The 26,349-nt window shown below is 58.1% G+C and overlaps 7 protein-coding genes across 7 annotated transcripts; 6 read left to right on the top strand and 1 right to left on the bottom strand.

The window, feature by feature from the left end:
- Window positions 1-93: 93 nt before the first annotated feature.
- Window positions 94-1,491, bottom strand: B0T26DRAFT_739231 (uncharacterized protein; the record flags this gene model as incomplete). The annotated part of the gene is made up of 2 exons (XM_060443678.1): window positions 94-686; window positions 897-1,491. The coding sequence occupies 2 exons, from the start codon at window positions 1,489-1,491 to the stop codon at window positions 94-96; spliced, it is 1,188 nt and encodes a 395-aa protein (XP_060297750.1).
- A 1,242-nt stretch (window positions 1,492-2,733) lies between these two features.
- B0T26DRAFT_870034 (uncharacterized protein) lies at window positions 2,734-3,726 on the top strand (the record flags this gene model as incomplete). The annotated part of the gene is made up of 1 exon (XM_060447902.1): window positions 2,734-3,726. One exon carries the CDS (start codon window positions 2,734-2,736, stop codon window positions 3,724-3,726), a length of 993 nt encoding a protein of 330 aa, XP_060297749.1.
- A 368-nt stretch (window positions 3,727-4,094) lies between these two features.
- On the top strand, window positions 4,095-5,154 carry B0T26DRAFT_850023 (phospholipase C/P1 nuclease domain-containing protein; the record flags this gene model as incomplete). The annotated part of the gene is made up of 2 exons (XM_060447630.1): window positions 4,095-4,480; window positions 4,600-5,154. The coding sequence occupies exons 1-2, from the start codon at window positions 4,136-4,138 to the stop codon at window positions 5,152-5,154; spliced, it is 900 nt and encodes a 299-aa protein (XP_060297748.1). The 5' UTR covers window positions 4,095-4,135.
- A 1,615-nt stretch (window positions 5,155-6,769) lies between these two features.
- B0T26DRAFT_700395 (uncharacterized protein) lies at window positions 6,770-8,531 on the top strand. Its single transcript, XM_060441540.1, has one exon. The coding sequence runs from the start codon at window positions 6,900-6,902 to the stop codon at window positions 8,127-8,129; it is 1,230 nt and encodes a 409-aa protein (XP_060297747.1). The 5' UTR covers window positions 6,770-6,899; the 3' UTR covers window positions 8,130-8,531.
- Window positions 8,532-9,958: 1,427 nt separating this feature from the next.
- Window positions 9,959-16,912, top strand: B0T26DRAFT_749299 (uncharacterized protein; the record flags this gene model as incomplete). Its single annotated transcript, XM_060445081.1, has 10 exons — window positions 9,959-10,003; window positions 11,105-11,228; window positions 11,287-11,786; window positions 11,868-13,194; window positions 13,259-13,539; window positions 13,567-13,962; window positions 14,002-14,306; window positions 14,396-15,058; window positions 15,109-15,229; window positions 15,335-16,912. 10 exons carry the CDS (start codon window positions 9,959-9,961, stop codon window positions 16,910-16,912), a joined length of 5,340 nt encoding a protein of 1,779 aa, XP_060297746.1.
- A 1,039-nt stretch (window positions 16,913-17,951) lies between these two features.
- Window positions 17,952-20,200, top strand: B0T26DRAFT_641898 (Alpha/Beta hydrolase protein; the record flags this gene model as incomplete). Its single annotated transcript, XM_060437388.1, has 3 exons — window positions 17,952-18,060; window positions 18,113-19,283; window positions 19,351-20,200. 3 exons carry the CDS (start codon window positions 17,952-17,954, stop codon window positions 20,198-20,200), a joined length of 2,130 nt encoding a protein of 709 aa, XP_060297745.1.
- Window positions 20,201-21,545: 1,345 nt separating this feature from the next.
- On the top strand, window positions 21,546-24,118 carry B0T26DRAFT_673596 (uncharacterized protein; the record flags this gene model as incomplete). The annotated part of the gene is made up of 11 exons (XM_060439619.1): window positions 21,546-21,775; window positions 21,917-22,002; window positions 22,191-22,285; window positions 22,317-22,578; window positions 22,627-22,729; window positions 22,928-22,992; window positions 23,189-23,274; window positions 23,329-23,350; window positions 23,522-23,718; window positions 23,781-23,849; window positions 23,927-24,118. 11 exons carry the CDS (start codon window positions 21,546-21,548, stop codon window positions 24,116-24,118), a joined length of 1,407 nt encoding a protein of 468 aa, XP_060297744.1.
- Between the last annotated feature and the right edge of the window lie 2,231 nt (window positions 24,119-26,349).

Genomic DNA, 26,349 nt, shown 5'->3' with positions numbered 1-26,349 from the left:
ATATTCCTTCATAGCTCGGGTCATACCTAGGGCTCTTAAAGCACGTTCTTACGCACACTTATCCACAATGGCTCAACGACCTTGCCAACAAATTCACGCCTTCCAGTCCCCCAACAACGCATCAAGCTGCTCGTGCCTCCTGAGCGCGTCGTCAAACGTGGCGTGCGGGTACAGGTGGTCGCGTCCCTCGCCGCCCGCAACACCTTCTGCAAAAGCAATCTCGTCATAAACAGCACCAACACCTCGGCTAGCGACCGTGTCGAGCGCGCTGAGCGCTTTCGGCCACTCCCACGCGACCTTCTCGACCGCGCTGCCCGCGGCGAAACGGTTCAGCTCGATGACGGGCGGGTCCTCGTCGGTGCCGATCTGCAGCGCGCCCGCCCCCGGCGCCGAGAGCCGGATCTCACCCGCCTCGCCGGCGATCGTCCACACCAGCCCGGGGTCCCCGGGAAAGGGCTGGCCGCGCCGAAGGCGAAAGTGCAGTGGTGCGCCTTGGGCTGCGATGAGTGGGCCCGGCGCGAACTTGCCCGACACGTAGAACAGGTCCGGCACCTGCGACGGGTGCGTGCCCACCGTTGCGCCTGTTGCTGGGTCGAACACCGTCACGTTGGGCCGCTGCAGGTGGAAGTCGCCCCGGGCGGTGGCAGGAGAGAGCTCGCCGAGGACGGATTGCACCGTGTCGAAGACTGTTTTTTTTTACAAGAGTTTTTAGAGTGACTGAGTGACTGGAGTATAGATGTAAACAAGGAAAGGGGAAAGGAGAGAAGGGAGGGGGGGAGGGGGGAGAGGGGAGACGGGAGACGGGAGGGGGGAGGGGGAGAAGGGAGAGGGGAGAGGGGAGAAGGGAGAGGGGAGAAGGGAGAAGGGAGAAGGGAGAGGGGAGAGGGGGTACCAACTGTGCGCAAACCCAATGGTGACCAAGTTGCCGCCGACCGCGCGGTCGAGGAAATAGGTCAGGCCCGTGGGGATACGGTCGCGGTCGTTGGTCCCACCGAACGCGCGCACCTCACTGCTGAGGACCTTGCCGATGGCGCCTTCGTCGAGCAGCCTGCGCAGGGTGTGGGCGACGGGGTGCAGACGTGCCTGCAGGCCGATGGCGAACTTGGCCGACGTCTGGCGGGCGAGCTCGACGAGCTCGCGCGCCGCCTCCGTGTTGTGCGCCAGCGGCCACTCGCTGTAGACGGCCTTGCCGGCGGCGACGCTGGGGCGGATGGTCTTGTAGTGGCTGTCGACGCGCGTGTTGCACACGACGAGGTCGACGTCGGGGTCGGCGGCGAGCGCGGCCGGGTCGCCGTAGGCTTTGGTCGAGTCGGCCGGTAGGCTGTGCGCGGCAATGGAGGCGCGCGCTGCTTCGACGGACGAGTTGAGAAGGGCTACGATCGTAAACTTCTTGCGGCCCTCGTCCGAGAGCAGGTACGGCAAGTGGGCGCGGCTGGCCCACGACGGCTTGGCTGAGAGCCCGATGAGGGCGACGCGGATGATGGGTGCCATGGCGTGTTTTGCTGATGAGAAGGTGTGAAATAGGGGGTGGCGATTTAAGGGTGCAGTGTTATGTTTGGGGATATTGTCATGAAGCTCGAGGCGGCCACTTATACAAGTTAAAAGGTTGTAGTATTTAGCGTTTAGTCTCAGTCCGACTCGAATGCGAGACGTGGAGGAGGGAATTTGTAAGCGACCATTCTGGCGTGATTATCAATCTGTAATAACACCATAATTAGCGTGTCCGGAGTTGCCAGATTGGCATTGGGCTCCAACTTGGAACTCTATCCTATACAAGCAGTTTAGTACGCAATCCGGTACAAGAGCAACCCGTCTTAGTCATTGATTTTAATCCGAATATTCTTTAACTAGTTAGTACGAAAGACCTCGGCTACTTGAATATTATGCAAAACTTCACTATCTGACACAGGCAGCATCTAGACTTCGCAAGCAATAACGTTCCTGGCCAGTAATTGTATAATTAGTCGTCGGCTCGACCGATGCTCTTTGAGTGTACCAATAGCCTGTGAATTTGAAAATGTTGCTCTATATATAGTAAACTGGAGGCCTGCAATGGGCGTGCTTCAATCTTGTATTCGTCTTTTTCTGTTTGCGCCCTGGACAACGTTGGAAGCGCGAGACCAAAGGTGCGGTATGAGGCGGGGGCAGGGGGTAAAGAGGAAAGACGCATTTAGCTTCGCGCGTCCCTTTTCTCCGAGATCCAAATAGATTTCTAGGCCAAGATAATCCCATTGCTCCAGGCCAAGATAATCTCATTGCTCCAAGATAACGTATAAAATAGCAAATCCCGAACTGAACCGGAGTATAAAACGCATCACCGACCGTCTTGAGACGACACCGAAGATCAAATCTGGTAAATCTGATTACGCAGAATGGAAAATAGGACATGACAGATATAACATGACAGCCAAAGTGCCGAGACGGACAGACAGATTGTCATTGCGCCGATAGAGGCTGAAAGGGGCAAATGAAACGCGATTGGAGGGGCAAATGAAACACGATTGGACAGCCATGCATCTGCTTCCAACTGTAGGGGACTTTGGCCCTCCATCATCAAAAATTTGGGCACCTCCCCTGGGGTCGGTGGCCTCGAAACGAGGTACAAGAAGCTCCATCCCTCATGCCTAGAGACTAGATCTCTTACCTGCCTCCCTAAACACTTTGCTTCAAACTCCAAACACAGCACTTGACGATCGACCACCTATAAACCTTGATGCAAACAATTCAAACAACATGTCGCCTCCCAAAGTCATCGTCTTTGGAGCCACCGGTGGTGTCGGCTCGGCAGCGGCCCGCACCGCCCAGGCCCACGGCGCCAGCGTTGTCCTCGCGCTACGTGACACGACCAAGAAAGTTCCCGGCCTCAGCGCCGAGGACGAGAAGACCGGCGCCTTTCAGCGCGTGCAGGGCGACCTCAGCAAGCCGGGCACACTGCACGATGCCGTGGCGGCAACGGGCGCCACGCGCGCCTTCATCTACATGGTCCACGACGGCGTCGACGACCACCTGCGGGCGGCGCTAACGGCGCTCAAGGCGGCGGGGGTCGAGTTCGTCGTCTTCCTCAGCAGCTACGGCGTGCAGGGCGACATCCGCGCCATCACGCCCGCCACCTTCATCCCCTACGCGCACGCGCAGGTCGAGATCGCCCTCGAAGAAGTCTTCGGCCCCGGCACTTACGTTGCCCTACGCCCGGCCTACTTCGCGTCCAATTCGCTGCAATGGGGCGGGCAGATCCGCGCCGGCACCGGGGAGGTCACGGTGCCGTACCCGTCGGCCGAGTTCGACTGGGTCGTGCCGGAGGACATTGGACGAGTCGCGGGGTCGCTTCTGGCGCGCGGGGCTCTCAAGACCACCGCCGCTTCTCCCGGTGACGGCGGTGCCGAGGACAGCGGCAGGAGCTACTTGTATCTGATGGGTCCCGAGATGATATCCCAGGCCGATGTCTTGCAGTACATTGGCGACGCGGTTGGGAGGGACATCCACGTCGAGGCCATTGTGGACGACGACGAGGCCACCGAGTTTCTGATCGCCGCGGTCCACGTGCCAGATGCCGGGGCTCGGGGGCTGGTGTCCATGCTCAGGAACCGCGCGGCCGGGACCGACAAGGAGTTTGAACGCCATCCCGACTACAAGGAGATGGTCGACAACGTGGCCAAGTATGGCGGCAAACAGCCGACCTTGTTCCGGGAGTGGTTGCAGGAGAACAAGGACTTGTTCCGCGCTTGACCAGTCACTGTTGGTAGTTAAGGTTCTCAATTAGTTCTCTGTACGGATAGTCCTAGAATAAGCAATGCTCAGACCCAATCAGACACCCCTGCGCCCTGCTTATCTTGACCACCCCTGGCTGGTAATGACATCCAGGGGCCGACGAGCTACCCGCGGGTACCGTCTCTAAATAGAAGGTAGCAGTGACGAATCCCCACCAAAAGAGGTCCAGTCTAGAATAGTTGGAGATTATCCAGATGGCATTCTCGGGATCTGAGATTCGGCGGGTCCGCTGCGGAGCCAGGCGGCCCGAAAAGGAAGTTGAATTGTGTTAGTGGCCGAGTAAAATTCATGTCAAAACAAACAAGCCGCTGCGCCCTCCGACGACTCATGATTTCCCGCCACCAACCTGCACCAAACATCGCCGGCCATGCACAACCACGCGTCGCCGTTTCTCGCAGCGGCAGCTCTGGCCCTGGCGCCGACCGCGCTGGCCTGGGGCACCGTCGGACACGCGACGGTGGCGTACATCGCGACGGGGCTGATGAAGCCCGAGACGGCCAGCTACTGCCAGCAGGTGCTGGGCGACACGAGCGGCGATTTCATCGGCGGGATCGCGTCGTGGGCCGACTCGTACCGCTACGAGCCCGGCGGCGGCTTCTCCTCGGCGTTCCACTACATTGACGCGCTCGACAACCCGCCCTACACCTGTGACGTCGACTTTGACCGTGACTGCACCGCCGAGGGCTGCATTGTCAGCGCCATCATGAACTACGTGGGTGCCTCCGCTGGCTGTGTTTGAGACAGAGGGGCCTCCACTGGCTGTGTTTGAGACAGAGGGGCCTCCACTGGCTGTGTTTGAGACGGAGGGCTAATCTCGGGGCGAGGGAAAAGACCAACATCCAGCGCGCACAGCACGACGCCGAGTCGCTCAAGTTCCTCGTGCACTTCCTCGGCGACATCCACCAGCCGCTGCACGACGAGAACTACGGGGCCGGCGGCAACAACATCACGGTGCTGGTCGACGGCGTAGCGTGGAAGCTGCACGCGGCGTGGGACACGGCCTTCATGACCAAGATTACGGGCGGCACGAACCTGGCCGCGGCAAAAACATTCTCGGCCCGCCTACTCACAAGCATCCGCAGCGGCGTGTACGCGTCCGCGGCCAAGCGGTGGTTCCGCGCCACCCTGGCCGACAGCCAGGCGGCCGCCATGGGCTGGGCCAACGACGCCAACGACCTCGTGTGCTCGCACGTGCTGCCGCAGGGCCCCGCCGCTATCGAGGGCGCGGAGCTGAACGGGACTTATTACAGGGATGCTGTGCCTGTGCTCGAGCTCGCCATGGCCAAGGCCGGCTGGCGCCTCGCCGCGTGGCTAGACCTGATTGCCACCGGCTCGACGCCGCTGGGGACGGCAGCGGGCGCGTGTAAGCATGCGAGACATGTGTAATTAGTTGTGTGTTGGCCGTCATTGGTGTCGTAGTTAGTAGTAAATAATTAAATGTTCCAGTAATGCCCAAGTTTGTATATAGTCATATCCCTGTATATATGCGAGGCGTATATATGCGAGGCCGATTTAATAGAGCGGTGATGTTATTTATCGTGTTGGGCCTATCAACTAGGCTCGCTCTGTTGACCTGGCTGTGGTAGGAAAATCTATATATGTGGGGCTGTATCAAAGAGTACCGATTTTACCGCTAAAAGGCCGTCGTTGATAATAGCTGACGCCGCGCTTGAGCTCGCGATCCAAGCCAGGTCCCAAGCTGCCCAGGTATGGGCAAAAACGACCCTCCATCGAATGGCTGGAGCTGCTGGAAAAGTCGGCCCCCGAATCCCGTGATGCATGCGAGGGCTACGTCTAAGATTCGTATTGACTCCAAGGTCTACGCCCTCAAAGCTGTAGATTTATCTATCCGCTGCTGGTGAATATGTATTTTCAACACAATAGCCCCTTATCGACCCAGCTCGCTTACGATTGATAGAAAGAAGTAGCATGGCGACAGCAAGCGTTATATACCGAGGTGCTACCTGGTGGGTAATAGGCAGACACCTACAAATATGTATGTATAGACTATCTACAAGTATGCAACTTTGGCCCCCGTTCCCTCCGCAAACCCCGTTTCCAGAACAGTTGCAGAATTCAATGCGGTCGTTAAAAAAGAAAAGAATAAGTACGTTCGTCATGAGTGAATGCAAAAGCTCCAGCACTCTCGTCATGTTTTCCACTTCATCCCCTCACACTTGTTTCTCGTCCGCCAGTGTCGCCTCACACCTCCTCTTCCTTTTCGCCACCTCGCTTCACGCAACATCTCCTCATCTCGCAGCAGCTCCACCGCCTAACCTAGGTAGTGGGTAGGAAGGGGGTTCAATTTTCTAGCGGCAATGGTCTCATGCCCGCCCGCCCCGTCCATTCCTACCCACCCCATCCATTAAGATACACACCCGCCTCAACTCCGATACGACGGCGAGCGCCCCAGAATGGGCCCCGACACCACGCCTGGGCCGTCCTGCCTGACCATGCCATGCGGCATGGTCGGCGGCGGCAACCGGTCGTCAGCACCCACAACACTGCTGCCCGCCAGGCTCTCCTCATCGCCAAGCTTCGCCTTCTCGTCCGAAACAAGCAGGTCGTCACGGCGGATGCTGCGCTGGCGGAAGAAGCCAAAGTCGAACGGCATGCTGTGGTCGTTGTTTCCATGGTCCGAGCCATCGAGGCTGTCGCTGCGGCTGTGGCCACCAAAAGGTCCGAAGCGTGTGCGGCCGCTGCGCATGCGCCGCTTCCACAGCAGCCACGTCGCCAGCACGATGGCCACGACGCCGACGCCGCCGCCCACCACACCCAGAGCGATCTTGGTGCCCAGCGACATGCCGGGCTCTGAGGGCGTCGGGATCACGCTGACCACGGGCTTGCTCGGGTCGCCCGTGGTGTTGATGATGGTGCCGCCGCTGCCGTCGGTCGGGTCTGACGTGCCGGGCGCGCCGTTGCTGCCGAGCCCGCCCGAGACTGGCGTCGGGCTGCCGGCCAGCGCTGCTTCAGCCGTCGCGGCGGGCGGCGTGAAGAAGGAGGCGAACGGGTTGTTGGAGGCAGAGGCGGCCGTCGCGGCTGCTCCGCCCGCGGCTGTGGGTAAGTCTCCGTTTTCATCCGGGGTCGGTGTCGTGAGCTGGCTGGCACCCGTGGGGGACAGAGCTGGCGGGATGAAGACGGCTCCAGCGCCAGAAGTGCCTTGGGTGGCTGGCGACGGAGCGGCAACTGCTCCGCTGCCGCTGCCGCTGCCAACGCTGCCTGGCGCAGCGGTACCCGGAGACACGACCACGGGAGAGACGATGGCTGGCGCGTTGGGAGTGTTTGGCGAAGGCTCGGCGGCTGGAGCAGCTGGCGGAGTGGCAATTACCACAGGCGTGGCGACCGCGGGTGCGCCTGAAGAAGCAGGCGCGGCAGTTTCTGGAGACGCAGGTGGCGTCACGACGACTGCTGGAGTCGACACCTCTGGAGAAGGTGCCGGGGCCGGGTCCGCGGCAGATGGAGCTGGATCTGCGGGCGGCAGCACCGGTGTAGCTGCGGGCGGTTCAGGGACAACCACTGACGGCTCGGGTGTTGCAAGCGGCGGAGCTGGGGCCGGCTCTACTGATGGCTCTGGGGCTGGCTCTGGGGTTGGCTCTGGAGACGGCTCTGGAGACGGCTCTGGGGTTGGCTCTGGCGCTGGTTCCGGTGACGGCTCTGGCGCTGGTTCCGGTGATGGCTCTGGCGTTGGTTCCGGTGATGGCTCTGGCGCTGGCGCTGGGTCAGAGACAACTGGTGCCGGGATGACCGCTGGTTCCGACACAACTGGGTCTGGCGTAATAACCGGCTCTGGAGTAACGGGATCCGGGGTCACTGGCTCCGCGGGTGTTACTGGGGCCGGCGTGATCGGGTCTGCAGATACGACGGGGTCGGGCGTGATCGGCTGCGCGGATATGACTGGATCTGGAGTCAGGGAGACCACTGGGTCGGGAGCCGGAGTGGCAGCGGTGTTGTCGCCATCAGCGGCGCCCAGAACGACAGATGGAGCAGGGAGAGGGTCCAAAACGGGGTCCGGCGGCCCTCCTGTCGATGCCACCACGGGTGCTGGTGTCGAGTCGGCAGCAGCTTCGGGTGTCGACGCTGCTGCTGGCGCGCTCAAGACACCGCCCAAGAGTCCTCCAGCCGGTGACGAGGCAGCTGCATCGTCGGCGGCAGCGCTGGCGGCGGCATCGGCTCCCCCCGACAGTCCTGGCGCACTCAAGAGCTGGGCCGCAGCCAGCGTGGCCTGGAGCCAAACAACACGAATGACCAGCATCGTTCAAGAATCGAAGAGAAGCGAAGAATTAGGCAAAATTAAAAAAACGACGAAAGGCAGAAGAGAAAATGAGCGGCCTTTCGCGCCAAGTCATAGAATGTGGATTTAGACCCGACACATCATCTTGTTTGGCCTGGTCTGGTCTGGTGTAGGTCCAGGAAAGAAAGTCTTGGGAGAGAATGAGAGCGAGCAGGAGATCGGAGAGGGAGAGAGAGAGACGGGCACTAGTCTACTCTAGAGAGCTTCGCGAGAGCCCGGTTGCCGTGCCAAGCGTCGGATCACCAATGCATAAGCCATCGCCGCGGATGCCATGGACAGGCGAGACGGCATCTTTTGGCTGGCTGTCGCGCGCTCGAGGAGTCGCTGTCCCGATTTTCCCGGACGCTGCCAGTTTCAGCCCCCGAGCCCGTTCGCGGGCAATGGCGCCCGCGGCACCTGCCAAGCTTGACAGCGCAGGGAAGATCGCCGCCCAAAGCGGCATAGCCCAGTATCAAGACGATTCAAGCTGCCCCTGGCGCCAGGCAAGAGCGAGGGGACTGACCCGCACCTGCCCACAACTTCAGAACATGCTGCGTCTTTTGTTGTGTTGCATACGCGCACGCACTGCGCATCACTCGCGATGACAGTTAATGCAGTGTTTATTTGTTTTTTTCTCGGATCTGGTTTTTGCCCGCCGCTGTCTGGTCGGTCCCGGCTCTGCAATGTGCGAAGGCGCGCCCGCTGGCCAGTGCGCCAGGTCAAACCAGGCGAACACAAATTCGAGCACGGTGCCTTGCACAGTGGACGTTTCAGAGGCCGACATGGTCGTCCATCGCGCCTACCTCGGTTCCTTTGGGCCCCGGCCACTGAAAAAATACAGTGCAGACTCCCAGTGCGCATCCGGTTGTTGGGGAAAACTCGCTCTTCACTAGGTATCCTGACACGCAAATCTCGACACTCATTCCGACAGACTCGGGTTCTCTCTGCACTTAAAATAGCAATGAGCCTCCTGTATTGCGGGTCCCGTCTTTAACCAATTCCCCGCTGCCGCACTCTCCGCTCTTGAGCAACAAGTTTTCCTTTGTTCCAGGTTTCGATGGCCGTCGAAATAGTGTTGACGCTTACAGGGAATCCTCGGCCTCGAAAGGCCACATGCGTTCCCAGGACGTGTGCAGTGGAGCTTGACGCCCTTCGCCGCCCCAACTGGCAGGGCTGGCAAAGACTCCACGTGTCATTCGTCTGAAGATTGTAGACCCAATCAAAACCGACCCTGGGGGCACACAGTCTCCCCTAGGCACGGAAGCTGTCTAGAAGCCCTGTATGAAACATGGCCCCGGGCGTCTTGGAAATTCCGTAGGGTTAGGGTTGGGGACTCGGAACCAGATTCGCACATGACCGAATATTGATGCATTCGTACGGCGCAAAATGCAGGGCACCTAGTATTCATCATCAAGTGTCATTTCTGCCATCTTCAGATTGGTACAGGAGACTAGACTTGCCGATACAGGATTCCACCAACTTTACTAGACCCTGGGAATATCAGATGGCTTCAGTCTCACTCCATCGTCAGCTTGGTATACGGCTGCCACAGGTGGTGAGGCGTGGTGGTATCTTAACAATATGCGGAATCGACAGGGACCAAGTTGTGGCTGAAAAGATATCGGGGGGTACCCCCGATCCTGACCAAGTGTCAAGTCTAATATCGCAAGTAGTCGCGCCGCAGTAGACGCCGACAATGTCTACAGTAGATGAATTGCTTGCGCATGGCTATTGTCAAGAAGTTGTTCGACATTTCCTACAGGATCGAGGCTTAGCAACACAAGACCATTTCTCAAACTGGTTGCTGATCTCAGCCTCAACCCGTCGAACAACCATCCACATTTCCCCGCCGTTCTCCAGCTCGAGCATCCGAACGCACTGGAGGTAGAGACCGCCTTCTCCACCCGGACGGTTTTGAACATGCAGCCCGAGCAGATCGTAGTCAAGATACGAGTGCAGAGGATTGTATGTGGTGCCGCGGGGGTGAATAAATATTAAGCCATCAATTCCCCCAGTACAATCCCCTAAACCCTTCCCCTTCCCGGCAAGAGAATTTTGTAGGGCTCTTCTTTGGCGGTATTGTGGATTTCGTTTACGATACCTGTATTGATGAGAATTCTAAAAACAAAATAGTGGTAAGGTGCTTGGGGAAACCGGCGAAAAAAGCGTCCGGGTAATATCATTACAGTGGGAGTATAGGGGAGTATAGGGGCACAAACGTTATGAGGGATGCGAGAGAGCCGCAAACTGGCCTCTTTGAACGATGCACCTTGTTGTTATTTAACCCGGTAGTCGGGTAGTAAATTTGTTGCCGAAGAAAGTCTTGCACATGTATTTTGACGAGAATATCGAAATCCCTGGAATGTTCGCATGGTGGTTAAGGCCAATAGCATGTCCACTTTCAGGTGATTCATAGATTCAATGAACGGGCGTCTGCCACGTAGTCGGTCGTGTTTCTATCCTTTGGAAGAAGAATTCTCCTGTTCACCAATCAGGCAGCCAGCAATGTAGGCCTCAATGCATAAAGACTTTGTTCTTCGTGTACGTGTTCTCTGCAAGTCCAGTCCAGAGAGTTCATCGCTGACGGAAGATGTTAAATCAAGACTAAGCGTAGGAGTCTTCAAAGGCGAGGGAATAGAAAGGGGGAGAAAGAATTTCCAGCACCGACAATGTCCCAAGCCATCAGACGGATGGAAGCCTCGAAAAAAGTCTGCCGTAACACATGCTGTACCATCTAGGTACCTAATTACTCAGGCACCCGAAACCAAGGTACCAGGAAGGTAGTGCTTGGGTTGTCTACCCACCAAATGTAGTGGGTCCTGCAGTGTGCCGCCCAAATTTCTAGCCTCGTTTGCGCTTGACGTCCTTCTCCGACCTCTCTACCTTACCTACCTCCTTGCCTTACCCACGTTCGCCTTTGATTATTTCGCACTGAAGAAGTCACGTCACACCACGACTCAAATCCCCTCACGGCTACTAGTAGAAGCCGAGTGCAAAGCCTGCGTCATGGCCGACCACCCCGTGTCCTACGAAAATGACGAGAGAACCGCCGACTTCAATCGGTAGCGCACATCTCTGAACCCGATAAAAGTCGACATTGTTGGCGACTTTGCGGGAAAGGCGCTCGTAGCCATCCACGGCGAGTCGCTGCTGACTCATTGTCTCCGAGAAGCCAACGTCGACTTCAACTGTAAGGACCTCGGCGAGATATTTTCATAGCTTCTTTGCTGATGTTTTACGACTATTAGATGGCCTCCAGCTCCTGCATGCTGTCCATGCCGTCGAGGCGTTCCTGACCAAGCTGCGCGATCGCGGATGCAACTTCCACGTCCTCTGGTTTGAAACGGAACATGAGAATTTTGGCGCGCTCTCGGTGGATAGGGAGGATACATGGTACAAATACCGACTCGCGCGTTCCCTGCTCATCGAGCACTTTGCTTGCCCGGGCAACCCGTCAAGTGCGACCGCGTTCAGTTTTTCGTTTCATAGCCTGCAGAGCAGCGCCTTCTCCAAGTATCTCGCCGAAAACACCGTTTACCTCTTTCTCGGCTACGACGACACCGAATCCTGCGACTACAGTCTCAACCTTGGGACTTGGGAGTCGCAGGGCGAAAGTCGCGATGATCCCCCGCCCCGGTACTGGATGAGACAACGGGTACAGTATACGCCTTTGCGCATGCTGTATGCCATATCCTCAGCTGGATATTGTATTGGGTTCCTCAACGACATGGAGTTCAAGAGCTCAAAGGTAACTACGCTGCTTAACTGGACATGCTTAGTAACAACACCATGATAATGCGACTAAGCTAACTAAAGACCCGTGAGCTAGGCCTACGGGAGAGTTAAGACGCCCAAGGGAAATATATATCCCCTCGTGGTGAAAGACTTACACCCGACTCAAGTGAAAGACTACAAATCTCAGATAAAGAAGATGCAAGGGGATATGGAGAGGCTCATCCAAACCGGCCTCGACAAGTCAATGACGGCCCGGGAGATTGTCTCCCTCCACGCGCTGTCGAGAATGCTTGAGGGTGACCTCAGCAGAAAGATGATTGATTCTCACCGGCGGGTCGCTGCTCTGCTTGTCCACCTGGTCATCCTGGGACATTGCGATCTCTCTCAGCGGAGCTTGCAGCGCTGTTCCTCCACCTACCGGGTCTCCTCCGAGGTTGCGCTCGGCTTGCGGGGCGGATTGCGGTCCGACCCAGACTATTTTATATACCACTTTTTGCTTACCTGTCGAGAGTCGATTGAAGGTTGGTTTGACGACAACCAGTTTTGTTCTCTGAGATGGGATATATTCGACCTATTTGACGGGCGGCTCTACTTGGCAGTTTGGGACCATCTTGGAGACATCCGCTTGCCCCGGGATCTTCGCAACCACCTTGACAGACTCGGAGACCTTCTGGAGAAAGAGAGCAAATCCGACGTGTCCGGCTTCTTCCCTCCTGCCTTGGACGAAGGCTCGATCGAGGAAATGCGCCTCGACAACGAAAGAGAACCATCTGCCTCGCCAGTCTCGTCCGTGCTCTCCTTCAGCCAACCCATTGTGGACCAGTACTTGACCGATGTCCAACTAGATTCCGCTACTGTTCCCGAGCTTCAAACCAACCCCAAGGTCTTTCGGGAGCTGACGCACTGGCACACATCTAAATTGTCTCTTGATCCCAAGCGCATCCCGAAGCCCCGTGGGTTCATGGCCAGGAAGAAGAATCAAATTTTCATGGCCGACACCATTGCATACTCTGCCAGTCTCAGGGGGGCATCTGGAAAAAACATTGAGCCCGAGATCATCGTCACTCGCGGCCAAAACAGCACGAGGAAGGCCACGGCTCAGCCGTCGCAAGCCAGGCCCGACACAAAGGGCAAGAAACAGCAGGGAGAGAAGAGCGGCAAGGAAAAGGCGCAGGGAACTGCCAAAGCTTTGAAAGACCAAAAGATGATTGGGAAGATGGCGGCCATCACTTCGTCGTGGAAGGACCGATGCCTCGAATTCGAAAATGGGCCGTCCCTGGTCAAGCGACACTTCAAGACCGAGAAGTATCTGTCGGGTCTCTCGTCTGCTTACAGCGACGACATTGGCGCCGAGGTGTCCCTTTACATCTGCGATCTGCTGATGCGGATTCAGAGCGTATATAATATTCCAAAGTCGAGGGGTAAGTCCTCTTGCCTCGGCTCACCGCACTCTATGTTCCCAACTAATATTCTGTCTGTGTACAGCTCATCACATCACTGCCATTATTTGGCACCGGGCCACCAGCATTGCAGCGTCCGGGGTGGTGCTCACCGAAGAGGCCTCCACCCTACTCGCTGGCCTATTAGCCTCTCTCCAGATCCCATACATGACGGCCCCCGAGCCCGCCCGGAAGCGCCAGTTGCCATTCAAGGCCATGGCTCTCGCAGGCAGCATCACTCAGGCTGGGGCGACCCCCGTAGAGTTCCAGCTCGAGTTCTGCGGCCCGTACCTCGAGCGCAGCTTCGACTCGGCGGCGGACCCGCGCGTGGCCTTCAAGCCCGACGCGTGGTAGCGGGACGTGCTCGACGCCATCGACGCGGACAAGAGCCTGTTCGTGGTAGCACCGACATCAGCGGGCAAGACGTTCATCTCGTTCTACGCCATGAAGAAGGTGCTGCAGGCCGACGACGACGGCGTGCTGGTGTACGTGGCGCCGACCAAGGCGCTGGTCAACCAGATCGCGGCCGAGATCCAGGCGCGCTTCGCCAAGTCGTACCACGGTCCCGGGGGCCGCGCCGGCCGCTCCGTGTGGGCCATCCACACGCGCGACTACCGCGTCAGCAGCCCGCTCGGCTGCCAGGTCCTCGTCACCGTGCCCAGCATCCTGCAGATTCTGCTGCTGGCGCTCGTCAACGCGCAGACCCCGACGTCCTTCTCGCGCCGCGTGCGCCGCATCATCTTTGACGAGGTTCACTGTATTAGCCAGTCCGAAGATAGCATCATCTAGGAGCAGCTGCTGCTGCTGGCGCCGTGTCCCATCATTGCCCTGTCGGCGACCGTGGCGAACCCGCTCGACTTCAAGGCCTGGCTCGAGAGCACACAGAAGGCCAAGGGGTTCGAGCTCGACATGGTCATCCACAACTCGCGGTACTCGGACCTGTGCAAGTTCTTGCACGCGCCGCCCGTCTCGGAGTGGAGGGAATTCTGGCGGCTTGAACCTGTTGAGCGCCTTGACGTCCCCGGCCTCGATGCCGAGGGTGGAGATGCGTCGCCGTTTTTGTTCGTGCACCCTGTGGGGAGCATTGTCGACAGGTGCGTTCTTTTTTTCTTTTCTTCTCGTCTCATTACCATCATGCAGACTTGGGTTTGAGATAATCGCTGACCGCTCCTACCCATAACAGACACCGAAACACGCTCAATGATGCAACACTGGAACCGAGAGACTGCCAGACGCTGTGGCGGGCCCTGATGGCGAACCAAACCGACCGCTACCCGGTCGACCCGTCCCTCGCACCCGACCAGTCCGTGCCGAACCCGGTCAGCAAGTCCGACGTGGTGCGCTGGGAGGCGGCGCTCAAGGACCAGCTGGCGGCCTGGATGGTCGACAGCAGCTCGCCCTTTGAAGCCGTGCGGACGCAGCTGCGCGGCCAGCCGTATGCGAGCTACTCCGCGGCTGTGCAAAAGGAGGAGCACATGGCAAAACTTGGCGGCACTGTATCGAGAGCCGGGAGAGTATATGTGCACAGCCGTTCGGTCTTCTCGCTCGTGGTCGACCTGCGCGCGCGCGGGGCTCTGCCGACCATCCTGTTCAACTACGACCGCACGGGCTGCGAGACCATTCTCCAGGAACTTCTCGGCGTGCTGCAGGTGGCTGAGAGCACGTACCGAGAGAAGAGCCCGGCCTGGGCGGCCAAGATGGCAGCCTTTGAGGAGTGGGAGAGAGGGCGCGAGGCGGCAGCACACGCCAGGGCCAAGGGCAAGAAGACGCGCTCGTCGCATGCCGACGGCTTGGACGATGGAGACAGCATGGCAGACCTGCGCCGCGACGACGCAAAGAGCCGCGAGTCGAGCACCGGGAGATGTTCGAACCCGACGCGCCTCTCTCGATTTATAGCTTTGCCGACACGAGTAAGATATCGAAGGCTGAGCTCGAGGAGAAGCTCAAGTCTCTGGAGGGCCTTGGACAGCAGCCGTACCTCATCGAGTCCCTGCGCCGCGGTCTGGGCATCTACCACGTGGGAATGAACCGCTAGTACCGCCAGGTGTAAGTGACATTGCCCCTTAGTTGCACATCCGTTTGTCGGGATATATTTACTAACTTGACGTGCCTCAGAGCCGAGATGCTGTTCCGCAAGGGCTACCTCACCGTCGTCATCGCCACTGGGACGCTGGCCATGGGCCTTAACATGCCGTGCAAGACGGTCGTCTTCATGGGCGACTCGGTCTACCTGACGGCACTGAACTACCGCCAGGCGTCTGGGCGGTCTGGGCGCCGGGGCTTCGACCTGCTCGGCAACGTCGTGTTCCACAACATCCCGCCGCACTGGGCGCTCGAGATCATGTCGGCCAAGCTGCCGGACCTGCGCGGCCAGTTCCCAATCTCGGTCACACTCGTGCTGCGCCTGTTCATCCTACTGCACGGCACCGACAACTCGGCCTTCGCCGCCGACGCGCTCAGGTCGCTGCTGACCCAAAGCCGCCTGTACCTCGGCGGCCCCGAGTCGCAGATGTCCGTCGTGCACCACCTGCGCTTCAGCATCGACTACCTGCGCCGCCAGTACCTGCTCTCGGCCACCGGCACGCCGCTCGACTTCTCGGGCCTCGTCGGCCACCTGTACTACACGGAGAACGCCGTCTTCGCCTTCCACGCGCTGCTCAAGGAAGGGTACTTCCACGCCCTGTGCGCCAAAATCGCGCGCCCAACGGAGCAGCAGGCCATCCTCGTCGAGCTGATCACGACGCTGAGCCACCTGTTCTGCCGAATCCCGTGCACGCGCTACAAGGACGCCGACTGGTTCGACACGGTCGTGCGCCGCTCGCCATCGACCGTCATCCTGCCGGACCTACCGGCCGCCGCGGCTACCATCCTGTGCCGCCACAACGCCGACACCCTGCACATCTTCCGCGGCTACGTGGCCTCGTACGCCGCCCAGCACCTCGCGGACGCACCCGACAATATGCTGCCGCTGACCAAGCACGCCGTGGCGCCAACAACACCGGAAGCTGCCATGGCCGAGCTGCTCCCTCGCCACTCCCTCCCCGCGCCGGTGGCGCGCTCGCCGTTCGCCGCGCTGTCGGGCTTCGGCGACGAATTCGCCAGCATCCGTGAGCTGTGCGCTACGGTGCGCGCAGGGGTATTCCTTGAGGAGGCCGCCGTGCCGTGCATCCCCATTGCGCCTGCCGAGACGGCCGCCGTGCCCTGGAACGCGTACCTGCTAGACTTCTTCAAGCACGGCGACGTCGGCGCGCTGGTCGCTGACAACGGGATTAGGCGTGGGGACGTGTGGTTCTTTCTCAAGGATTTTGAGCTGGTGCTTGCCACGGTTGTCGCGAGTTTGGAGAATTTCCTGCGGCCAAGTGGTGGTGGTGTCGAGGGTGAGGATGGTGCGTTTGGTTTTCCCGGTCATGGGGGGGATGATGATGAGGATGAGGATGACGACGAGCAGAGAGACTCGTATCTTCCTAGGAGCAACAGTCGGGGTGGCCATCCCGCCGTTGTTGCTGGTAAGGGTACTGGACAGGGCGCGAATAGCACCAAGAGAAAGCCCGTGCTCGAGTCGTGGGAGGAAGACGATAGCGAGGAGGAGGAGGAGGAGGAGGAGGAGGAGGAGGAGGAGGAGGAGGAGGTGGAGGAGGAGGAGAAGGCACCACCTGGCCAGCACGCTAGCAGCAGTTCGGGCGATGCTGCGCTGAGCTAGGTCTAGCCTAGCTAGGCTAGCTAGTCGCTAGAGAAGGTCCACCGCGCGTTCACTATGCTGACGGCCGAGTTTGGCGATAAGTTCCGCAAGACGTTTGCCTAGTCAAGGGGTTGTGTGACTACGGGCTCGGACGGGCTGGGTGCGGTAATTACCAGGGAAGAAGGAATCTGTGCTCTTGGCACTGGTTACTCGAACTGGGTAGAACTACACGTACATTACAATTGCCGAATTAACGCTGTGATGGGCAATTTACTCCAACTATCCCATTATTGTCGCAGACGAGGTAAATAGACCTGAGAACACCGTACCGGGACTGCATCTAGGGTTAGGGATTATTCCGCAATAGGAAGAAGTTCTGGCACTACAACGTCCGGACAGGGTCTAAAAAACCAATGTGTCATCCTACTGTTAGATTAGGGGTCCTAAAATCTACTCGTCAACGGGGATCTATTTTGCTTTGACGCTACTCGCGGCCGACATAAGATCACAAGAAAATTGGCACAAATAGGCCGAATGAAGCCACATTCTGGCCGGCGCGGTGAACGAATTGAAGTCGCGACCTTCCGCGGTGCATCCACCATGAAGAAAACTGTGTAGAATGGGTTGCTTCTCCCAAGTTAGTGGCCGAAGACATTCCGGCATATTCGTACCTGCGGTGCCGTGCTCACATAGACCCTGCACAGGGTAGCTCACATGTACTCTCTCTCCCTTCTATTGTTAATAACTGGACTTGTGGAGGTATTGACGGGACGGGAAGGACACCAAGGGGTGGTGGCGGCTAATTGCCAAGCATATATACTCATATTGCCTGCATGCGTCTACAGGCACAAGCCCGGCGTTCCGCCCCTGGCTGGATATTGCAATGCTAGGGGAACCAGTCCGCCAATTATTTATCAAACGCGGGGACGCCAGAGGATGGGGACGCCAGAGGATGGGACGGCCAGCTCTTTTTTCCTCGCGGCCTGCGCCAAGATATTTCTTGAGGGCTCGAAGCGGCACACGCTCGCCAGAATCACTCTGAGCCTGCACCACAGCAAAGATGTCGTCTCTTCTGCGATTATCGGTGCTCGCGGCCGTCGCTCCGATTGGCATCGAGGCCTTGTTTCTGGGCGGCGGGCTGACGATTCTGTCGCGGAACAAGCTTGATGGTAGGTGCATGGAGGCCTGTGGTAGAAGGCACTGCTGGGCTAACAACGACAGGCGCGCAGAACGACGGAACAGCAGCCATCCTCGTCAGCCAGCCGAGCCCGTTCAGCGCGGCCAAGACGGCGTGCGCGCTGCTGGGCGAAGTCCCCTGGGATCCCGACGCGGCCAGCTTCACGGCGGCGCTCAACGCGTCGCTAGCGTACCAGGTCTACCAGGGCATCGCGTCCGCGGACCAGCTGTACTGGGTGGCCAAGGCGGACGACGAGGGCGACAGCTGCCGGGGCATGGACGCCACGGGGGCCGAGTACGACGTCGACTGCCTGACGAAGAACCCGGTGCTGTGCACGCAGAGCGCGCCCGTGTCGACGTCGTCGTTTGCCAACAACTCGCTGAGCTGGCAGGTTTCGCACTTTGTCGGCAACAAGCAGCTGGCCGGCTACCGCGACTACCACACGTGGAAGTTCCGCGGTCTGGCCTACGCCGAGCCGCCCGAGCGCTTCGGCTACTCCAAGGTGGCGAGCTTCGACGACGCCGGCGAGGTTGATGCCATCAATGCCGGCCCCGACTGCACGCAGCCCGTCGGCGAGGTCAAGAACACGAGCCTCATGAGCGAGAACTGCCTGTTCATCAACGTGTGGACGCCGTACCTGCCGCGGACGGGAGGCGACAAGGCCAAGGCCCACCTCAAGCCCGTCATGCTGTACCTGTACGGCGGCGGGCTGACGTCGGGGTCAGGGCGCAACCCCAACACGGACGGCACCAACCTGGCGTCGCGCGGGGACGTGGTGGTGGTGTCAGCCAACTACCGCGTGGGGAGCCTCGGGTTCCTGAACCTCGACGACGGGGTGCACCGCGGCAACTACGCCGTGTCCGATATGGTAGCCGCGCTCGAGTGGGTTCACAAGTACATCGCAGACCTCGGTGGCGACCCAAGCCGCGTGACGCTGTTCGGTGAGTCGGCCGGCGCGCAGAGCACGCACGTGCTGCTGGGTGTGCCCAAGGCGCAGGGCCTGTTCCACCGCGCCATCATGCAGTCGAGCCCCGACGGCTACCCCAGCGGCGGGAAAGTGCTGCAGTACGGCTCCTACGACTCGCTCGAGCACAACTTCGCGACCACCACGCGGCGTGTGCTGCGCGACGCCGGCTGCGCCAATGCCACCGACGCCGTGGCCTGCCTCGGCCGCCTCAGCGGCTACGACCTGGTTAACCTGACGACTAACGCCAAGTATGCCCTCCCACCCCCCCACCGATCCCCTACCTGCACAACATAGTAATTACTGACACGCATGCAGCGGCATCGTCGCCGACGGCACGTACCTGCTGAACCACGAGCTGGTGGTTAACGACACGTCGGCTAGCGTGGCGACGGGCGTAGCCATGATGGTGGGCTTCAACCGCGACGAGACGGGCGTGCTGGTCGACAACTACCCCAGCAACGGGACCAGCCTGGCGGCGTACTTTGACGCCGAAGTCGCGCGGCACTTTTCCATGCCGGCCAACGCGTCCGCCATCCTCGGGCTGCCAGGCAGCAACACCACCGCCACCTCGTCCTCGGCAGCATCGTTCCTCGGCGCGACGGCCCCAAACACGCCCGCCGCCATCTTCGACGCGGCGATGCGCATCGGCACGGCAGCCGTGTTCAACTGCTACGGGCTGGCCGTCGCGTGGAGCGGCGCCAAGCACCGCGCGTTCGCGTCCAGCTACGTGTACCAGTTCAACCGCACGTACCAGACGACGGGCTACACGCGGCCGTGGTGCGTGCCGCCGGCTGGTGGCAGCGGCCCAGAGCAGGACGAGTACAAGAAGTGCCACGCGGGCGAGCAGATGGTCGTGTTCGGCACCGTCGCGCGCGCGGGGCACTCCGACCGCGACGGCCGCGATTTCCCTTTCATGGGACTGGTGGTGGACCACTGGGCAGCGTTCGCGCGTGCTGCGGATCCGAATCCTGATACCGCCGCTTTGGTGGCCCGTGGTCACTGGGACTCGCTGGCACGGCTCGCGGCGCCGGGAGTTGGCCGTTGGGAGCCGGTCGATCCGGCGGCGCCGACGCTGCGCTTGCTGCAGTGGGAGTCGCGGCAGATCCCGTTTGTAGACCAGGACGTCTGCAAGGCGCTAGGGGCGGCCATGGATGTTTTTGGGTGAGGTGTGTGGAGTGGGGAGTGTGAGTGGGGAGTGTGGAGTGGGGAGTGTGGAGTGGGGAGTGCGAGTGGGGAGTGCGAGTGGGGAGTGGGGAGTGGGGAGTGTGGGTGTTTGTTTTGTCACACTGGCGGTTTGTGGGACTTGCTCTTCTGAAAAGGTGGTGAAAAGGTGGAGAGGGGATGAAAAAGTGTCCAAATAGTACTGAACTATGGTTGAGGCAAAAATAAGGATAATAAAGGCACACAAAAAATACGGGTGTTGCTGGACCAGTGGCTGCCTCCAGATTGCACTTCTCTAGATTACGGCGATTTGCGGAGAGCAGGCGGCGTTTGGTCGGTTTGCCAGCCCATCTCTCATGTGAACTCCGGTCCACTGTTGGACTCAGACCCCTCGTGCCCCAAAGCAAAAAAGTCGAACCAGCACCGCTTTGGCTGTGACAATAAAAAGAGGATTCGCGGACCACTACGTGAACTCTTTGATCTTTGTTTTGTGCTAGGCACAGGCCAAGCCTGGCCTGGCCTGGACCACTTAATGGTCCATGCACCACCAGCGTATCCCCCCACCATAGATTTTTCGACTGCGGGCAGATAGCTTAGATTCCTTAAGCAATCCACCACGTTTTCCAGTAAACGGTGCACCTCGCACATGTTTGTTATGGTGCCACGTTTCGTACTATTCTGCTGCTGCGCCTATGGTTCTTTGTTCTCGACTCCATTGGCAGCATTCCACTCTCTCTACTCGCGCGAAAATTTAGTGCTATGCTACTTGAAAGGAGTAGAGGCCTGGTGGTGAAGCAGCCGAAAGCTTCCTGACCTAGCCCTGGGAGCTCGTCATCAGCCTCGCGAGCGCCATCCCCCACGACCACCCCACCCAGGATTCGCTCGCGGCCTTCGTTGAGGAGCTGCGTCTGCGAGCGACAACGTCGCTGTCCCTGTGGGTTGTCGCTCGCTGTCCCTGTGGGGTGTAAGTGTGCCCCCGCTCTCGTTTTGTTTTGCTTTCTTTGCTGTTGCGATTTGTTAGCGATAGGCCATCTTTTATCCCCATTAACAAGTGTGTCAACAGAGAGACCGGCGTATAGGAGAGATGTCCCCTTGCTGTCGGAGCTTGTCAGAGGGGCGCGGGTCTGTGCGTACTACTTACACCAACTAGATCATCCAACCTCATCCGCAACTTAGAAATCTGTTATCAAACTAGAACTAACCCAATCTCTTTCTTTCCCGGGCCCCGTCGACGACGAATTCTACGAGGACGAGACAGACGAGCCCGAGACGCCAGACCCGAAGCTGATGGCCGAGTGGACCAACCTCAACGCGTTCGCAGCGCAGCGCAGCTCACGAACCTGGGCATGATGGCCAAGTGGACGGCGTTCGCCATCGTCCAGATGCGATCGGCGCTCGAGCAGGAGAACCCAGAGCCGGCGATGCTCGAGCGCCGGGTCGTGGTCGCGAGCCAGTGGATCCTACTCAGCGGCAGGCGCGTCTTCGAGGACGCCTTCGCCGCAAGCACTCTGTCGCTGTTCGAGGTCAGAGCGCTGGCCCCTGGACCTCTCTACACGGGGATAAGGCACCCGGGGTCGGCGTGAGCATGGCCAGGTGGTGTTTCTAGCTGCGCGCCAGTTCGGCGAGCAAGAAAGAAAAGGGGGGGCAAAACTGTTCCCTCGTAAAATAGTGCAATTAATTTAGGTTGCAGACTACTGACTGCCTTGCTTATCTATACTAGGTTACGCGGTTTCCTTGGTCATTTTCTCCGTAGCGCCTCAGTGGCGCCTGAGCAAGGTTGTGAGGGGGAGTACGGACTAGGGATTGGTAAGGGCTGCCTTTTTGCCGACCCCCATGGCGGCGCCTTTCGACCAACCCACAACCACCGCCACTCTTATATCTCATCTCCCTTCCGCCGGCGCATAGCTCACATCTTGGTGGACCGCAGGGCAAAGTGGCCGAGCTGCAGCTCGAGCTCCAGAGTTAACAGCAGCGTAAAACAACGGACAATGTAGTCTACCCTGCCTTGAATGGGATAAACGCCACAGAAAAAAACCCTCGCTTCGAGCTGAAACTTTGCGAGTCTGTCATCAACTCGACTTCCATTACTGTTCCTACCTATCTTCACACACATTACCCAGCCCATCTTGTTCCCGCGGCCATCTTTCGTCATCTTCACTCTGTTATTCCAGCTGCAGGCGACTCTGGCGGGACTGGACTCGAGGGTCTCTGGTGCCGGCGCGAGCCTCGTCTCGGATGTGCCAACCTTGGCCACGTTGCCACCCGCGCAACCCACCGGCACCGATGCGTGCGCTTTCGACAGCATCAACAGCCTGGTCGATCGCGTGGCCAGCGACTGGACCGGATACAACATCTCGCTGCTTTACATGGCTACCACTACCAGTACGTGGACGATGTTTTTAATTAAGACCAGCCATGCGTTTGGCCCAGTTCTTAAGACCATTATGAAATACTACGTGCGCAACCACGACGGGTCGGTTCCCGCCATCCCCATCACTAGAAGCCCTACGAGACCAGAGCCCGAAGTGACATCGTTCCTTCAGTCCCCCCTGGCGGATACTCTTTGGAAATTTTTATATGCAAATTCCATTTATTCTTTGTTCCTCGTGGCCGTCTTTAACATAGTTCGGGTATAACGTATTGGTGTTGGCCGGTTGCTCTTGTTTTGGTTGCTTTGCCCTGTTGACGTAGATTCCGTTTTTTCATGACACCTTTTTGCCTTGATTGGTAGGAGTAAACCACGAACACCCTCCCCATGGCTGCCGACTACGGTTAACCTAGCTTCCTTCTTCTTTTGTGAGCAAAACGTTCCCCTCTTCGGATCTCGACACACAGAGTACACATCAACTTCATGAACACGCTACCTCAAGCTCACTTCCATTCAGCACCTAACGCATCGCCGAAAGCAATGGCGACGCACGGGGAAGTTCTGAAAAAGGTCTCGCAGCTGGCTGTCCTCAATGTTGAGCAGGCTAGAACCGACCTTGACCAGCGATTCAAGACGAATCTGTCCTGTCTAATCAAGCAATTCGCGAGCTGCCTGTTGTCACCGATATTCTAATGCTCGAAACACCGCCAGTGAGTCGATATGCACGCATCGCCGATAGCATCACTAACACAAGGCACCTCTAGCCCTCGAAACTCACCTTCGTGGGTGGGTTAGCTGTCGCATTATGGTCCATCTTTGGGGGCCGAAAAGGCCACATGATGCTTGGCATAGTGCGCACCGTCATGGCTGACATCTCCCGTGTCGAGGGCGACATGCGAGCGTCTCAATAGGAAGCTAGCATGGGAATGATTGCCACGGCTGACCTGGCATGTAAAGCTGCCGAGCATATTGAGCTCTGCTCATCGGTTGGCAGGGCCGTATCAGACGCGCAGGGACGAACGAAAAACTCCCTGGACCAATCCAATGGACAGATCGCCAGCGCGCAGCAGGAGATTGCAGATACCAACAGGATGTCGTCAAAAATAGCGAGCCAGGCCAGACGGCATGATGAGAATGCAGAGGGAAACAGCATCGTAACAACCCCTAATAATCCGCCCAATTCCTTTTAGAAAGAGACAACTGACACCCTCTGCAGCTCTTCTGGACAACCTTTTGGATCCCAATCGTCAACGTCGTCACAATCCGTCTCCCTCTCCCTAGCAGCGTGCGTCAACCCCCATCCTCTCTTTCCCTCCTTTCCAATCCCAAACTATACTTACCAATTCACCACCCGTTCTTTAGAGAAAACAAAGGCTCGCAGCATCTTGCCGCGAAACCGCTCAAAGGCTGACCGCCGAAATCGTCACCAAATCGGCCGAGAAAGTCTCCCTCAAAGCCATCCGATACGGCCTTGACAGCTCCCTGGCGAGATTGAATTTAGCTGAAGGCGAGGCCAACGAGCGAGCGCGCCACGCAGCAGGATTCAGGGACTAGGCGAAGCTACTGATGGACAATTATGGCATTGTCACGACGCGAGTTAAGGATGTGCTGCGGGCACTAGATCACCTTGGGGTTGGGGGGGGGGGGGTGGGGGGGGGGGGGGGTGACTGCCGAGGGCTGCAACGAAGTGCGCACGTTGGGACTGCTCGCGTTCGAGGGGCTGTTGGTTGCGTTGAAGGAGAGGGGGTTGCTCGCGCCGGAGTGTTCAGGGGTGGCGGAGAGGCTTGAGTGGCTGAAGGGGTTGGAGGACAACGCGTGCGGGGCGTGGGAGCTGGAATTTTGACAGGGTCTTCGGTATGGACATGGAATATCACTAGACCTGCGGCCACATTCATGCACACAACAAATACGCTTGACTAACGCCTGATCAAGGCGGCAAGGGGTGGCGGATAAATGCATCTTAAATGTAGTATTAGACTATGGTAACCAGCACTGTTTTTCTTGGACAATTTGTTGGAAGTTCGGTACAGTTTCATATGGATCGGGAAGGGATTGAATGGAAGGGCTCTTGCAAAGTTGGAAATACGGTCTGATGCCTCCTGCGAAGAGACCTGTGTCGCCGAAATAGGAGCCGGGGAAGTGCATTGAGAAAAGCATAAGATTAGAAAGTAAGTTTACAAAGGAAAAATCCTAGTTATTCATACAAAGGGGAGCACAGGAGAGGGACCCTGTGTGGGTAAATACGACGTATTGAGTAAATACGACGTAGTGGGTAAATACGACGTGGTTGTGAGCATAGGGGAGGGTGGCTCGTGGGAGATGTCCCGAAAGACAAGTTGCTGGCCCTGCCGCATGGATCCATGCCCAAATTGATCGAAGCCAACCTGGCATCAGAGGAAGAAGCATACGTCGGACACAGTACTGACGGCAATTAGTCCAACCCATGGAACAACGAGGTGCTCGCGAGCCACAGTGCTGCGCCCTAAAGGGGTGCTTTTTAGCGCCACAAGACCTTCTCAGAGAGATTGATTCCTGCCCGTCGACGCCAGGCACAAAGTCCTTGGCCGCTGTGTTGACGCAATGCCGGCACGAGGAACTCCTACGGTCAGACCACCGGGAGGGGTGACGCGCACCGCCTTATTCGCCCGCTTGACGATCGTGCTTCTACAAGGAAGCAAGCAAATCGGCAAGATGCTGCCGGAAACCTGGCGACGCGATGATATTGCTTGGGATGTTCCGAAGACTTGGAAGTTGATAACCTCTGGAGAAAAGCTGAATTAAAATGTAGTTGTAGCGAACGAGTCGATGTTAATTACTACATGTTCCGACTCTCAAAATCACCTAGCAACCAGCCAGTTCAACAACCAACTCTCGGGAAGAGGGACGTGATGGATGAATTCATTTTAACCGCTCTTTCCATAATGGAGTCCTTCGCAAAAGCTGTGCGCGACAGCGGGTATTTACAAAATAAAAATAAAAAGGAGGGCGACGGCCAAGACTCGAACTGGCGACGTCAAAAATAGACGCTAATGCGCGAAGTTGGCCAAAGGGCCAGGGCCTTTCCGCCGTACAAGACCGTGACCGTTTGACCAATCGGGCTCTTACAGATTACTGTAGAGGCGTCTGTTGGATTTGCTTCGCTGTTGTGAAACATGGAGCGAAACGGGGTATATACTACCACATCAGCCTTGTTGTTGCTGCGGGCTGTTACCGCCAGCTGTTACAACGACCAGCTGTTACGGCTTGTTGTTACCGCCAGCTGTTACAACAACCAGCTGTTACGTCTTGTTGTTACCGCCAGCTGTTACAACAACCAGCTGTTACGGCTTGTTTTTACCGCGAGCTGTTACAACAACCAGCTATTACGGCTTATTGTTACCGCCAGCTGTTACAACAACCAGCTATTACGGCTTATTGTTACCGCCAGCTGTTACAACAACCAGCTATTACGGCTTATTGTTACCGCCAGCTGTTACAACGACCAGCTATTACGGCCTGTTGCGCCTCCCGAATCTTGCCCTCCTCAACCCTTGCAGACCACAACACCCCTCGCCGCTTTTGCTCAGGCGACCACCCGCGAAACAATCAGGGAAGTGACTGAAATAGGTTTAGACTCGATGGGCAGTGTCCTGAGCCCAGAAGATGATAATTGGCAACTTTTCGCGAGGGAAGTGCTTGTACCATGGCTGGGCCCAAAACTGGGACCGCCGAGGAGCACATAAGTACTTGCCCTCCCACCTTGAGAATCTGCTCGTAGGGCCTAGTTTATGGCTATCTCTACTATC

This window comes from Lasiosphaeria miniovina (genome assembly GCF_030549165.1).
Source record: "Lasiosphaeria miniovina strain SMH2392-1A chromosome Unknown B0T26scaffold_3, whole genome shotgun sequence".
NCBI classification, from domain to species: Eukaryota; Fungi; Ascomycota; class Sordariomycetes; order Sordariales; family Lasiosphaeriaceae; genus Lasiosphaeria; species Lasiosphaeria miniovina.
The sequence above is the reverse complement of the archived record's forward strand: the minus strand, read 5'-3'. Positions and strand labels throughout refer to the sequence as shown.

Excerpts from the sequence above, each read along its gene's own strand:
- B0T26DRAFT_700395 (XM_060441540.1), top strand. The coding sequence starts at position 6,900 with ATGAAGACGGCTCCAGCGCCAGAAGTGCCTTGGGTGGCTGGCGACGGA.